Source organism: Pristis pectinata, chromosome 3 (genome assembly GCF_009764475.1).
Source record: "Pristis pectinata isolate sPriPec2 chromosome 3, sPriPec2.1.pri, whole genome shotgun sequence".
Lineage (NCBI taxonomy): Eukaryota > Metazoa > Chordata > Chondrichthyes > Rhinopristiformes > Pristidae > Pristis > Pristis pectinata.
Genome location: NC_067407.1, coordinates 14,682,050 through 14,696,664, shown reverse-complemented (window position 1 = coordinate 14,696,664; position 14,615 = coordinate 14,682,050). Strand labels below are relative to the sequence as shown.

General features: G+C 40.8%; 1 protein-coding gene across 4 annotated transcripts in view; it reads left to right on the top strand.

Moving 5' to 3' along the window:
* evi5a (ecotropic viral integration site 5a) overlaps nucleotides 1–14,615 on the top strand; it is a 178,981-nt gene that overhangs the window by 96,244 nt on the left and 68,122 nt on the right. For all 4 annotated transcript variants that reach the window (XM_052010845.1, XM_052010846.1, XM_052010844.1 and 1 more), the window contains 3 exons: nucleotides 4,288–4,446; nucleotides 7,301–7,447; nucleotides 12,880–12,975. In XM_052010845.1, the coding sequence (XP_051866805.1) occupies nucleotides 4,288–4,446; nucleotides 7,301–7,447; nucleotides 12,880–12,975 (402 nt within the window). The remainder of the gene's footprint in view (nucleotides 1–4,287; nucleotides 4,447–7,300; nucleotides 7,448–12,879; nucleotides 12,976–14,615) is intronic.

The window sequence follows — 14,615 nt, the reverse complement described above, 5'->3', positions numbered from 1 at the left end:
ACCTTACTAATTTTGCCCTCTTTATTTTAGGCTCTGTCTTCCTGCTGGGGAAGAGCTTAACACAGGTCCTCCCCAGGTTACGGCAGGGTTCTGTTCCTGTGAACTGTTGGTAACACGAACAGGTTGCAAGTCAGAAATGCAGCTGCGAACAGAGTTTCCACTCGGCAGAAGATGCCTGCAGCCCTGCAGCAGCCGACAAATCCATCCCGCCCGTCTCCCAAATGCTCATTTGTATGTACAGGCTGTACATACATCAGGCATTTGTAAGTTGGGGAGGACCTGAAAATATCTTGTCTAAATGCCCATTTTTCACGTACAGCCTTGCACTGGCACATCAGTCAGTGATAGCAGGTGTCTCAGTCAAGCTCACATATATTTGAAATCCAGATCAATTTGTTACATTGTTCCAGAAGCGGGTTACTGGCTAGAATTAAGGATTGAGAATTCTCTGTTTCATAGCCATCCCTAACCCAGAGGCATGGAGGATCCTCATTACATCTCATTTCTGTAACTCCTGAGGCTGAGGGGGATCCTGATAGATGCAATGTTATGAGGGACATAGATAGGATAGGTCGTAGGAAACTTTTCCCTCAAATCAGAGGTGTCTAAAACTAGAAGGCATAGGTTTAGGGTAGGGGTAAGGATTTTAGAGGGAACCTGAGGAAGAGCTTCTTCACCGAGAGAGTGATCGGAATCTGGAACGCATTGCCTTGGTGGGTGGTTGGAGCAAAGCATTCCCACAACATTTAATAAGTAACTGGACAAGTATTTGCTGGCACAGAGAAGGCTGCACACCAAGTGCTGTTAAATGGGATCAGTAGAGATGGTGCTGGATGGTCAGCATGTGAATGGTACAGTGGTGCAGCTAGTAGAGTCATTCCCTTGCAACACCAGAGACCCGGGTTCAGTCTTGAGCTGTCTGCATGGAGTTTGCACACTCTCCCTATGACGGGGTGAGTTTCATCCAGTTCCTACGTTACCGCCTATGTCCCAGAGATATGCGAGTAGGTAAGTTAATAGGCTATAGTAAAGTGCCCGTAGTGCTTAGATGAGTAAATGGAATCTGGAAGAAGCTAATGAGGATGTGGGAAGAATATGGGATTAACTAAGGATTAGTGGAAATGGGATGCTTTGATGATCAGTATTGACTTGGGAGGGTGGGGGGGGGGGGGGGTGGAGGAACCAAAGGACCTTTTTCTGTTGTATGACTCTGTTACTGAACTGAGTATGGCTTACTGCCCCAGAGTGGTGACTTATCCAAGAACATTCTGGTCAGCTAACTAAATGTGACACCCAGTAGTTCTCGATTATGCTTTCAGGTGAGGCATTAGATTATTAGAATATTTTACTGCTTAATTTGATGATTTTCTAAAAGATTCCATTGCATTCCCAAATTTACTTTCTTTTGAGGTTACATGTCTGATTAATTGCCAATTCAGGAGAACCTCAATTTCATCCACAAATATTGTAAAACTGGTAAAAACTTAAATGCTTAGGTCCTATGACTACTTTGTAAGTTCAGTAACGAGTTAAATTGCCAACCTAGAAAGCAAATATTTTCTTCCTTTTGCAAAACTTACATGGAGTTAGTGGTGAATAGAAAAGGTGATCTTGAGGTAGTAATTTAATTTCAGATCACAAAAAAATGGAATTACAGCACAGAATGAAGCTATTTGGCCAGTTTAATGACTTTAAAGTCCCACACCCCTGTCCTCTCCCCATAGCCTTGCAGATGTTTTTCCTTTCAAATATTTATCCAGTTCCCTTTGAACTTCATGATCAATCCACCCCCATTGTTGCCACTCCCCAATACCTCTCCACTCCAAGAAGTTCATTGCAGATCCTAACCATTCACTGCATATAAAAATTTTGCCCACATGTCGCTTTCAGTCCCTCTGTCAGTTGCCTTTACACTATGTTCTCAACTTCTTGACCCTTCCCCCAGTGGGAACAGTTTCTACCTACTTGCCTTGAACAAGGTTGACAATGTAGCTTTCCAGCTACGTGAGGCTTCTTGTATGTGGGGCCATAACAAACCCCACTGCATAAAAGGAGATCCCAGGAGCAGCGTGGGCCTAATGGCCAAACTGTTTTCAAACATGTAACCATGGACATTCTATAAAATATTATGTGCATGAGAGAGGTAAAAGAAAATATAATACAGGATCTGCCAGTTACCTTTGATTTTAAGGAATAATTCAAGGTAGAAAATAGTGGTAGAGAACTGGAATGGTTTATGGGAGGATGAAATCTTTGGCACCAATGTTGGACCAGTTAAATTTGGGGCTAGTCAAATCTCTGGAATTAGAGGAGTACAAATCCCTTGGAGGCTTATTCAGCCAGAGGAAAATTCAGAGATGGGTCAAGCAAGCTTTGGAAACTGGGGTGGGGATTTTAAATTGGTGACAAAATCAGTGAGCTAATGCAAAATAAATGGTGATTGGTACAGTGAAAATTCAGGCAGCAGAGTTGTGGATGTGCCCATGTTAACAGAGAGCAAAAAGAAGGAGTTCAGCCATTTAATTAGTTGTATCTGAAAGTACCAAAAATGGTTCAACAATAATTTAGCTGTAGCAGAAGTACAGTTGGGCGTACACCAGAAGTACAGATGTTACAGGCGTGTGGGAGAGCTTGATGTGATGACTAGGAAATAGACTGCAAGATGGGGTGGGAGGCTTAGTCTACTCAGTACTTACAGGAAATTTCTGCACATTCAGATGAGCTATCTGACAGTTTAGAAGTATTGTACAAATGACATAGAAGAGGGTGATATTGGCATGCATGTGACATCTGCCACTATTTTTGGCTGATATTGCATTTGTCAGCATGTAGTTAAGAAGTAGGAGTGGGCCAAGGCTTAGTACTGCAAGATATTGGGTAAGCTTTTACAGATGATTCTCTGCCTGTGACTGGCTGAGTAAGAATGAAACTCAGCAAGAGTTGTCCTACCCAGATGAAAGACAATGATGTGGTCAATTATATCAAAGGTAGCAGGCAAACTGAGTAGGGGTGAAAGGGAGTAGATTACTTTTATTATAACGGTGAAAAATCTGATTGGAGAGATTCAAGGGACACGTTCAGAGAAATGTGGGCAAGAGGGTTGCAACATCTATGGATGAGAAAGCTACCTCAGGACATTGAAGATAAGGGGGGTAGCTGCAGGAAGAAAGGGAAAAGGTTGCTTGATTTTTGAGAAGGAGTGCTGAGGGCAGATTTGAAGGAGACAAAAATGGTAAGAAAAGAAAGAACTATTAATATCAGTTGACTATGGGCAACAGGATATTTAATGGTCCATTCGTGTCAGGTGCAGAAGGTGGGTGTCAGGAGCGAGATGAGAAAGATGCAAGTTTGTGGCTAGAAGCCATAAAAGTCTGGCTAGGTTGGATGGAATAGCAGTGTTGGCAGCTTATTGGATTTTCTCAGTTTTAATGACAAAATTCTTCAAGCTCCTTGCTGTTGGAATGGGGTTTGAGGGGATGACTGAAGGCTTTATTTGATGGATTGCAGTGGGGGAAGACGTATTTTTCACTGTTATAATAAAAGTAATCTACCCCACCTTCACTCTTCTCAGTTGCCTGCTGCCTTTCTAATTGACCCACATCGCTGTCTTCCAGTTGGGTGGGACAGCTCTTGCATAGTTCCATTCTTACTCAGCCAGTCACAGGTGAAGATGAAGTGATTGAACAGATTGGTCACTGCACAAATTTTATCTCAATGGAAAGCCAGGGATTAAAAACATCTGAGATTTTAAATGTGTATTGTAAATAAATTTAGTGGGAAAAATGTAACAAAGTAATCATCAAAAGAGAAAGATGGACTTTATATGCCTAGCAGCAGAAACAAGTCAAGGGAATAGATTTCAAGGTTTATTTGATATTACTTTGAGTAGAAAAGTACAAATGACGTATTCTGTGACTGCAATGAAGAAACAAAGTATGGCATCGGAGCCAGTCAGTTGCATGGTATCTCTTAAGGAGGACTGTAAAAACCTCTGACTTTTGGTATGAGAAGATGTGACCTTAGAGGCATACAAGATTGTAAATCTGAAGCTACTGAAATTGAAGTTGACAGAAGTGAACAAGACGGTACGTTCAAATTCTTAAAGAGTGCAATGGAATTAAAACACAGCAATCATTTAATAAACCACTGATGGAGTTGTTAGGATCTTTTGAAGCTAAGATTGAAGAGAACTACCTGATCAGTTGAAAATGTGTCTTTGTGTGTATTGGTAAATGTCCCCTTAACAAAATCATGGAAATTTATTCCAATTTGCAAATTTTTTTCCAGCGTCACCTGGCTAGAACTACTGGCAGGTGGAAAGATTCACCTCGGAAGAACGCTGTAAGTGAATTGCAGGACGAACTGATGTCTGTACGCCTTAGAGGAGCTGAAACACAGGCTGAGTTGAAAGAGGTTAAGCAACGAATGTTGGAACTTGAAACACAGGTATAAACAGCGTCTCTTGACTTTTTCCATGGAGTAGAGTTTGCTTTATAGATTTAACTGTAACATGATTTACAATAACAATTTTTATTTCCAGTTTTTATTAATTTTTAATTAATTGGGAGATACTGGGAGGTCATTTTGTTGGTTGGCGACCCAGTTGCTGACCCCTGATGCTTTCCATTTTGTTTTCGTGACTCTTCCCTGTGATGGGGGAGGCTAGGTCTGTTTTCCCTGGAGCAGAGGAAGTTAAGGGGGACATTATTGAGGTAGAAAAATTATGATGGGTGTGCATAGGCTAGACTAGTATAGACTGAAGGAATCTTTTCCCCTTATTAGAGGTGAACAAAACTAGAGGACATAGATTCAGGGTAAGGGGTGAGTAAGAGACTCAGAGGTGATCTGAGGGGAACCTTTTTCCATTCAGAGAGTGGGGGAGTACGAGGTTGCACTGCCAAAGAGAGTGGTGGTAGCAGAGTCACTGACAGAACCTGTGTGTCTAGACGAGCACATACATTGTCTAGGTATAGAAGGCTGGATGATGGGGAGTAATAACATTGGATGTCTACTGGCCAGTGTGGATGTTGTGGGCCGAATGGTCTGTTTCCATGCTGGATGACTCTATCATGCCATTCTGTTTTGGCATTCCAGACCATAGTTCATCGTTACAACAACTCATTTTGTCAATGAACTGTTTTTTGCATCATGAGATGCAAGAGAATATTACCTGAACGTTTGAACTGAATGTTCAATTACAAGAAGAATTGATCAATTACATTACTTTTTAGATGTTTAGCACAGTGTCTCTATCTTGTGCAGTCCCTCTCATGACCTGTGTAGATGTCATTGTTGATTACTGGATGGAAATAAAATTGAACATTTCAGATCAGTGACATTTCATCTGAACAGGGAAAAGTTAGAGATGATCAGCTTTTAAGATCCAAGGGGAGGGAATCAGAAAACAAAAAGGAAAGTCTGTGGTAGGGTGGAAATCAGGAAAGATTGTGTGATGAAGGAGAGTACAAGGTGAAAGTGGTGATTGGATAAGGAAGGGAACAAAAGGTCAGTCTGGAGGAGGTGTTAATGAGTAAAACAATTATTTGAAATTACTGGAAGAAAACACTCAGTACTGAAGTCTGAAGTGGAAATGCTGATTGCATTAATTTTCGGAGACTGAGTTTAGAAGTCTGTAAGGTGCCGTTTTGGGAAGGCTGCAACACTGGAGCCAGACGTTGCCTATGAACATCGCAAAACGAACATAAAGTTCAAGGATCTGTTTACCTTTGCTGGAATGGAGAGACAAAATGGCTTTTTATGAAAAATATAACACCGAAAGAGGTATTTGTGCAATTGCTGAAGAACCATTGATAGAACTCGTATCTAGTTAAATTGCACTTCATTTGCACGCAGACTGTGCTCCACTAATGGTGGAGCTCTGCATCCTCATTATTGAAAACCATTCTGGTGCTCACGTAGCTAACCCGGAAGATGCTGTCAGAGATAAAACTTGAGCTTAGCCACATTTGGAATATTGTGTGCAGTTCTGGTCACTACACTATGGAAAGGATATTGAGGCTTTAAAAGAGGTTCACCAGGATGTTGCCTGAATTGGAGTGTATTAGCTATAAGGGGAAGTTGGGCAAACTTAACTTCTTTTCGCTGGAGCATTGGCGGCTGAAGGGCGACCTGATAGAAATATATAAAATTACAAGAGGCATAGATATGGTAGATGGTCAGAATCTTTTTCCCCAGGTTGGAAATGTCAAATACTAGAGGGCATTGGTTTAATGTGAAGAGGAAGAAGGTTTGAAGGAGATGTGCGAGTGTGCGAGGCAAGTTTGTTTACACAGAAGGTGATAGGTGCCTGGAACATGTTGCCGGGGGAGTGTGGTAGAAGGAGGTATGATTGCAATGTTTAAAAGACATTTGGACAGACACATGAACAGGCAGGGAATAGAGGGATACAGACATGTGCAGACAGATGGGATTAGTTTAGTTTGGCATCATGGTGGGGGGTAGACATGGTGGACCAGAGGGCCTGTTCCTGTTTAGTACTGTTCTAGATAGATGCCCAATTTCCATGAAGTGCACGGTTAGTTTTGCTGATTGAAGCCTACATTTAAGTTATCACTATGGCAGAAAAAAGAATTAATTACTGCTGATTTATCCACCGAAGATGGATAAAAATCTTGATACCATAGCAAAGTATTGCACTGTTAGAAAGTTGGAAAAAAAAATGATGATTAGACCTTAGTTACTCCTGACTGAACAAAACTTTTAATGCTGTGGTAAGCAATCTTTATTGACAAACAACTTCTCATGGAAAAAATGTCATGTAGGTTTTTTTTACCACAAAAAAAGTATTTTGTTGCGTTTATACCAAGTGCATGTCCCAACCAAATTTTTGTTTTTCTTTTAATAGATTCAAATGGAATTTATATTTTTTGTGTTTTTTTAAAATTCCTGTTTAACAGTCAGTAAGCTTTGTCCATTCTGGTTGTTCAGCCCACTGTAGCTTGTCCTGTTCTTGGATACAACAGGTCTGCTGTAGAGGGCACAGAATTCAAATAGGCATTAAAAAAGGCGATATCTTTGCTTTAGAGCCTGCTGAGCTTTATGGCTACTGGCCAAAGTATCGTTAACTGTAGTTGCCTATAAGTATTTCTTTCTTTTGAAAGAGTATGTGAAAAGGAGTGTAATTAAATGATATATTTGTGGAAAAAAAGCACATGATATTCCAGTGATATTTACCTTTTTCCAGTATTTTTTTAAACATGTGAAGTGGGAATTTAGAAAAGAAATTTGGAAATTACAGTTTCTAATTTTTGTATCTGTTTCTAATCTTTGGAAATATCAGAACCAAATCAGCAGTAACCAGCTGTGTCGAGCAGAGAAAGAATGCATCAGCCTGCGTGAAAAGGTGCAATATCTCACAGCCCAGAATAAGGGACTACTCACTCAGTTAAATGAATCTAAACGAAAAATGGCTGAAATGGACTGCAAGGTACAGTATATGAAGTACATTCTCTACAGAGTGAATCAAATAATCATAGCTATGCCAGCAAACCTTTTCTGTGGGTATGACCTTATCTGCCGTTCTGCAAACATGTGAGGAAGAAACTGAAGGAATTAACATTTTGAGGTGATTGATGTAGAGAAATTATGTTTATTTGAGAAGGTCATGCTCATAATGGTAACAGCTTTCTGCAAAAATTGTTACGAAGAATACAATAATCTGAGTTCACTTCCCACCTTGGTAAGTTGTAGTGGAGTTCAATAAATTGAGGAATTGTAAACAAACCATCAATAAAAAATACCCATTAAAGCAAACTGGTTTCCTCACATTCTTCAAGAACTGAACACAGCACCCCAACTCAGTCTGGTTTGCCCATAACCTAGCCTAATAATACATGTTAGACTGGATGATCAGTTGACTCCCAAGCTGGATCATGCAGTCACACTTTCCTTTTTTGGCTTTGTGGCTTCCAGCAAACTGCTGGGTTGCTGTGGTCATGTTATGAAGCGAAGGAGTCCATGAGCAGCAATCAGGCTACAGGTGATGGAACTGTTTAATTATCCTTTCACCTTCTAGCTCTGACCAAGTCATAGATTTGTACAGTGCAGAAAATGGCTCTTCAGCCCACCACATTCATGCTGATCATTTTGTCCATCTACACTAATCCCAATTACCTGCATTAAGTGTCAGTCTAAATGCTTCTTAAACATAGCAATTGTATCTGGTTACACCACCACTTCTGGCAGTGTGTTCCAGCTATCAAACAATCTCAGTTTAAAAACAAAACCTACCCATCAAATCTCAAGTTTCAATTCAAAATATTAATCTACTTTTAATTTTTCAGATGATGTTTATTTCCAATGGTTTCACTTTATTTTTCTGCAAATCACTCTGCCAAGAAGTTAGAGCTCTCTTTATAGTCTTTACCATGGAACATCAAATGAGCATTACCACAGTATTAATTTAATGTATAACTTGTCACCTCAGAAACCATTTGTTACTTTTCATTTCTACAAAATGATAATTGCAGGGTTTGGTAGAGATTTAAGCCACCTCCCTGCTTGCTATCCATGCAAGTCTAGTGGGCTGTACAGTATCTCCCCAGTTGACTGCTGTAAGGACTGAAAGTGTATCAGTGCTGCTGAGAACTGATGTTGTACGTAGTGAAGGAAGCATCAATTGTAGTTTGTGCAACAAGTGCAGGGAGTTGATAATCAGCTTGTTTCGACATCTGTCTCTTGCAACACATGATTTTGCACTAGCTTAAACTTACTGTAGTCTGATTGTATACAATTTTTTATACTTTTAACGTTCACATTGTTAGCATCAATGAATTTCCTGACTAACCTTTTTTTCTTCATCCAATATAAACATGCATGGCTTTCATTACCCTAGTTGCACTTGAGAATATAGTGGGAGGTGCATTTTTGAACTACTGTTGTTGATGCTGTGAAATTTTTGATGTTGTGCTGTTAGGGAATTAGAAGATTTTGACCCATTAAAAAAAGGGATAGGTGGTACATTTTCAAGGCAGGATAATGTATGATTTGAAGGGAAACCTCCAAATAGTGATATCCACGTCTGCATGCTGCCCTTCTGCTTGGCAGTGAAGTTTACAAGAATGGGAGGTGCTGTCAAGGAAGCAGTGAATTTTATGGACATTAAGTCACTTTAACCATAGTGTGCAGGTGAGTATTTAAGCTGGTGGATGGGTGCTGATGAACCAGTCTCTGTCCTTGATGGTGTTGAAGCAGTACTTGTACAGCTCGTAGAGTTTTCTGTTGCACTCTAACCGTGGGATGTTGATGCCAAATTACTTCTGCAAGAAAAGGCTTGTGTCATCTTGATTATTCACATTCAGGTTAGTTTACAAAAGTTTAAATTTGCACACCTTGGTTATTAACAACTGTACATGCAGTTTAGGTTTTGTTTTTTTATTAAGAATATTATAGTAGCTATAAATAATAATGTGTTAATTAAAATTACTTTCAGAAATCAATACCAATTCCAAAAGTCAGAACAGATTACAATACAAATTGCAAGATGAAAAGCTTCTCATTTCGAGTTAAATGTGTATTGCACTTCACTCACTTGTGCACATGAACCTTTATGTCTTGCTCAATCCTCTGGAGAGTATCTTCAGTTCAGCTTACTGGCTGAGTTGTACTCGGTTCTATGGGACTGGATGGGCCCGGACCTGCTGGAAGTGTACAACGCTATGCTTCTGGCTGGCAGCATGTCAGAATCCATGAGGAAGGGCACCATTACCCTCATCGACAAGCAGAAGGGGGAGAGGGAGGACATCAGAAATTGGAGACCTATCTCACTGTTGAATGTGGATTATAAGATCCTGTCCAAGGCCATCGCCAACAGGGTCAAGTCTGCTCTGGGACAGGTGATCCACCCGGACCAAACCTGTGCTTTACCTGGCAGGAAGATCTTTGACAGCCTTGCGCTGCTCAGGGATACCATCGCCTATGTGCAGGACAGAGGGGTGGACATCTGCCTGGTCAGCTTGGACCAGGAGAAGGCCTTCGACAGGATATCACACACGTACATGTTGGATGTGCTCTCCAAAATGGGCTTTGGGGAGGGAATCAGGAATTGGGTCCAACTGCTCTACACAGACATCTGTAGTGCAGTCCAAATCAATGGGTGGGAAACAGACAGCCTCCTCATTAAGTCTGGAGTCAGGCAGGGCTGTCCACTCTCCTCTGTCTTGTTTGTGTATTGTGTAGAACCCTTTACCAAATCCATCAGGAAAGACAAGGACATAAGAGGGGTGACAATGCCAGGCAGTGGGGGCACCCAGGTGAAAACCTCCCTGTACATGGACGATGTCGCTGTCTTTGCTGGACCCAAGGTCAGTTCGCAGATTAGTCAGCATCTGCAACCAGTTTGAGTTGGCATTGGGGGCCAGAGTTAACTGTGCAAAGAGCGAGGCCATGCTGTTCGACAACTGGCCCAACTGATCCAACGACCCCTTCACCGTCAGGTCTGACTACCTGAAGGTGCTGGGGATCTGGTTCGGAGGGGCCGAGGCGTGCAACAAGAATTGGTGGTAGCGGATTGGGAAGGTGAAGCAGAAACTGGGACTGTGGGAACAGAGCTCCCTATCAATAACTGGGAAGAACTTGGTCATCAGGTGTGAGGTGCTCTCAGGGCTGCTGTACTTGGGGCAAGTGTGGCCTGTCCTCGCTCCTCCGGCTTGGAAATCACCCATGCCGTCTTCCAGTTCATCTGGGCATCCAAGATGGAGCGGGTCCGACTGGTCGCCATGCACAAGTCACTGGACAATGGGGGCAAAAGTGGCCCCAACTTTGCCCTCATCCTGATGACCGCCTTCGTCTGTGGCTGCATCAGGCTATGCGTGGAACCAAAGTACATGGGCACCAAGTGTCACTGTGCCGAGGTTCTACCTGTCCCCGGTGTTGCGAAGGATGGGCCTGGCCCCATTGCCGCGCAATGTCCCAGTCAGCTGGACATTGCCGCACTACCTGTCCTTCGTGGAAAAGTTCTTTCAGACCAACACCTTTGACCACAAGTCCATCAGGCGGTGGTCAGCACATAACATCCTGTAGACACTGCAGGAGAAGGACTTGATGGATACTGTGGGGTGGTTCCCTGAGCAGACTGTCCAGACCATCTGGCAGAATGCCTCATTGCCAGAACTCACCAACAAGCACCAAGACCTCGCTTGGCTGGCTGTGAGAAGGACCCTCCCAATCAGATCCTTCCTGCATGATCGGAATATCACTCCCAGCAAGTGCTGTCCCCAGAAGGACTGCGCTGGGGACAAGACAGTCACCCACCTCTTTGTGGGCTGTGGGTTTGTGAGGAGGGTGTGGTGTAAGATGCAAGAACCTTGTCACAGTTCATCCCCAGCAGCTGTGTAACAGAGGATTCTCTGATCTGTGGGCTGTTCCCGGGGACACACACAGAGATGGACATCAACTGCTGCTGGAAGGTCATCAACTCGGTGAAAGACGCCCTTTGGTCTGCCCGAAACTTGTTGGTCTCCCAGCACTGCGAGATGTCCGTAGGGGAAAGCTGCCGACTGGCACATTCCAGGCTGCAGGAGTACGTGCTGAGGGACGCACTGACGCTGGGTGCAGCCAACGCAAGGGCTCAGTGGGGAAGGACGACAGTTTAGGGTTCTTCTACCACTGGAGATGGAGGGGCGGGGTCAGGCGAGGAAGCCCCTCATGTAATGTGAATATGGGATTGGGGTATCACCCCAGGGAGCCACACAAATGGCACCAATGCTGTGGTTTTTTATAAAAAAAAGGTAACACTAATGATTGATCCATACACAAATGTAAAGGTTGCACTGTTTTATTGTTGTATATAGTTTGTTTTTTATGATGAATAAAGTTTATTTTGGAATTTAAAAAAAACTGTACTTCAACATCATTATGTTCCGGTGAATCCAGCTGTAGTCAAAACCAGTATCTGCACCCAAAACATGGTATCCCCTTCAAGGAGATTAGCCTCTGCAGCTGCAAATTTATCTGTATGGAAAAGCTTTAAATGTGAATTTTGCTGTAACTAAAAAGCTTTTTAGTGGTTATAAAACCACAATCTCAGAAATTACAGTCGTTTAGATGTTCATAAGATTGTAATAACTGCAAACCTGCCTGATTTCCTGAGGTCTAAATACATTACTTGCAACCCATAGACATTTATGTAGACTAGTGAAAACTCTTGAACTGGTCTCTGAAGGTTAAAATATCATGTATGCAATAATAGAAGTGTTGTTTCCATGTGGTTTACGAGAAAAGAAATGCTGCTCTCAGGATAATTACATCAAATGTAAGATGACATTCACCTAGCAGAAAGTTTTAGAAATTGGTTACTTTTCAGTGACAATTTTAAAATGTTTTGTGAGTCAACTTTTTATTTATTTTGAGAGTAAATTATTTAATCATTTTGGGTATATTCATTAACTTGGATGAAATAATTCTTTATTTCAAAATTTCATTTCTATAGTGCATCTAACATGGTTAAATGCCCCATACCTTTGACAGCATCAATTGAAGTTGAAATCAGAAACTCTGCAATTTAGTGAAGCTTTGATGGAATAACCCTCAGATTTTAATTATTTTCTTTATTATGTTTCAAAATCATTTCAAGGAATGTTAGTGGAAAATTTTTGAAAACCTTGTATATGAAGAAATATGACTCTTCAATTTCCTTTACTGTTCTTCTGTCTGATTTAATTTTTAATTGGGAAGCCATCTCATGAACCTTATCTCTGTTTTTTTTCAGTAAATAAGTTTAAACAGTGAATTGGTATTTCAGGCTAAATAGCCTGACAAAGTATTAAAGTTTTAATAATTTTATCTAACAGAATAGTGCTAATCATGTTTTTATGGGTATGTTACTTAACTTTTAATTAATTCATTTTAATTTTATTTTAGAATAAAGAAGATGTGATGGCAGTAAGACTTCGGGAAGCAGACAGCATTGCAGCTGTGGCTGAACTCCAACAGAAAATTGCTGAACTAGAAATGCAGGTAGTTAAAATGAAAGTTCATGTTAATGGAATTCTTCTCAGTTGTCTCTCTGCGTCTTACCTGTTCAGAAGTCTTCAGTTATAGTTTCATGGATTCTGGAAATTTCCACTTAGTTTAACAGTGACAGTATTAACAAATCATTTGACCATGTTGAAATTCACTGAAATTCAACATTGAAATATGTGTCCATTACTGCTGTGAACTAAATCAACGGACTTAGTAAAGTCAACGGATTATATCAGAGTTTCCTGTGGGTCTTGTTTGCACACTGTGATATCAGGTGGTTTTACTGAACCAGTAGAGGCAATGTGCTTTTGATTTCCTGTTTCAATTGTTGCTTTACATTTACGGGGATTGCATTTGCTTAAGTACAGAGAACGACTATAAAATTAATGCAACATGGAAAAATGGTGAATTTGGACCGGAGGCCATTGTACCAGAACAGTAACACTCCAGAAGTTTAGGTAACGGGGAACAGATTGATATTATAGCAGCATGATTCAATGAGAATTCATTTTTGATTTTTTTTTTAATCAGGTAAAAGTCAGGTGAGCATATATATGTTGCTTATTCTTTTTTTTCCCTATGTAGATCTACATGACAAGATTGGTTTTAGAAAATCTTTCCAAATATCTTGACAGGTATATTAGTATACTGTTTAAATTCAGACTTTTTGTAGGGAGGACCGGAGTCAAATTTGATAAATGAATATTTTTTAGCTGTTATTGTTCATAATCACCATTGATGATCAATTAAAAGTTTGAATGAGCTGGTGTGCTGTAAACATCTCAGCTAGTCCAACATCCACTCAACCCGGTAGTATCCTATTTTCATCTCAAATGCTATATGTTATTTCACTGAGCAAAACCTATATTGTTTGGCTTTTTTCCTCAGAAATATTTCTGTGTCTTTCCTCCTCCAATTAGTCTGAAGCGATACAAAAGCTGTTTGTTAATGTCTTACTCAAGGAATCTCATTGTAGACACAATTTTGAGAATCATCATAAATTTACTATAGATGGAAGCAACTCCCAGATGTTAATGCAAGTTGGGAAGTGGGTAGAGAGAAAATGAGCATTGGTTATTTTGTTTTGAATTAGTTTAAGATGGGTCTTTTACTGAAAACAGTTTCTTTTTTATACTTAAGTCTTGTTTCTTGTAAAATGATCGATTTGGTTTACCAGCTGGAAATTTCTTGCCATCATCAGTAATGGAGTAACGATAATACGTATAATGCTCCTCACCATGAAGAGGTCACTTGGAAATGTAAAGTTGTAAAGAAGGGATCTATTTGGCCCATTGTTCTGATTAGCTCTTTAAGACACCTACAGTTTGCCTCATTCCCTTGCTCTCTCCTTTGTGCCCAAGTACTCTTGTTTAATGTATTTATTCCCTTTAGAAGGTTATAACTGGATCCAATGCATTTCAAGTTTGATGCATAAAAATTATTTTGCTTTGTGTTGCCTTTGGATCTTTAATCAATCAACATACATCTGTACCTTCTGGTTATCTGTTTTGGTTGGTAAGTTAATTAGTTACCCGTAGTATGTGGATGAATGGTAGAATTTGGGGGTTGATGAGTGTAAATGGGTGGTCAGCACAGGCTGGATGGGCCGAAGGACCTGTTTCTCTGCTGTATAG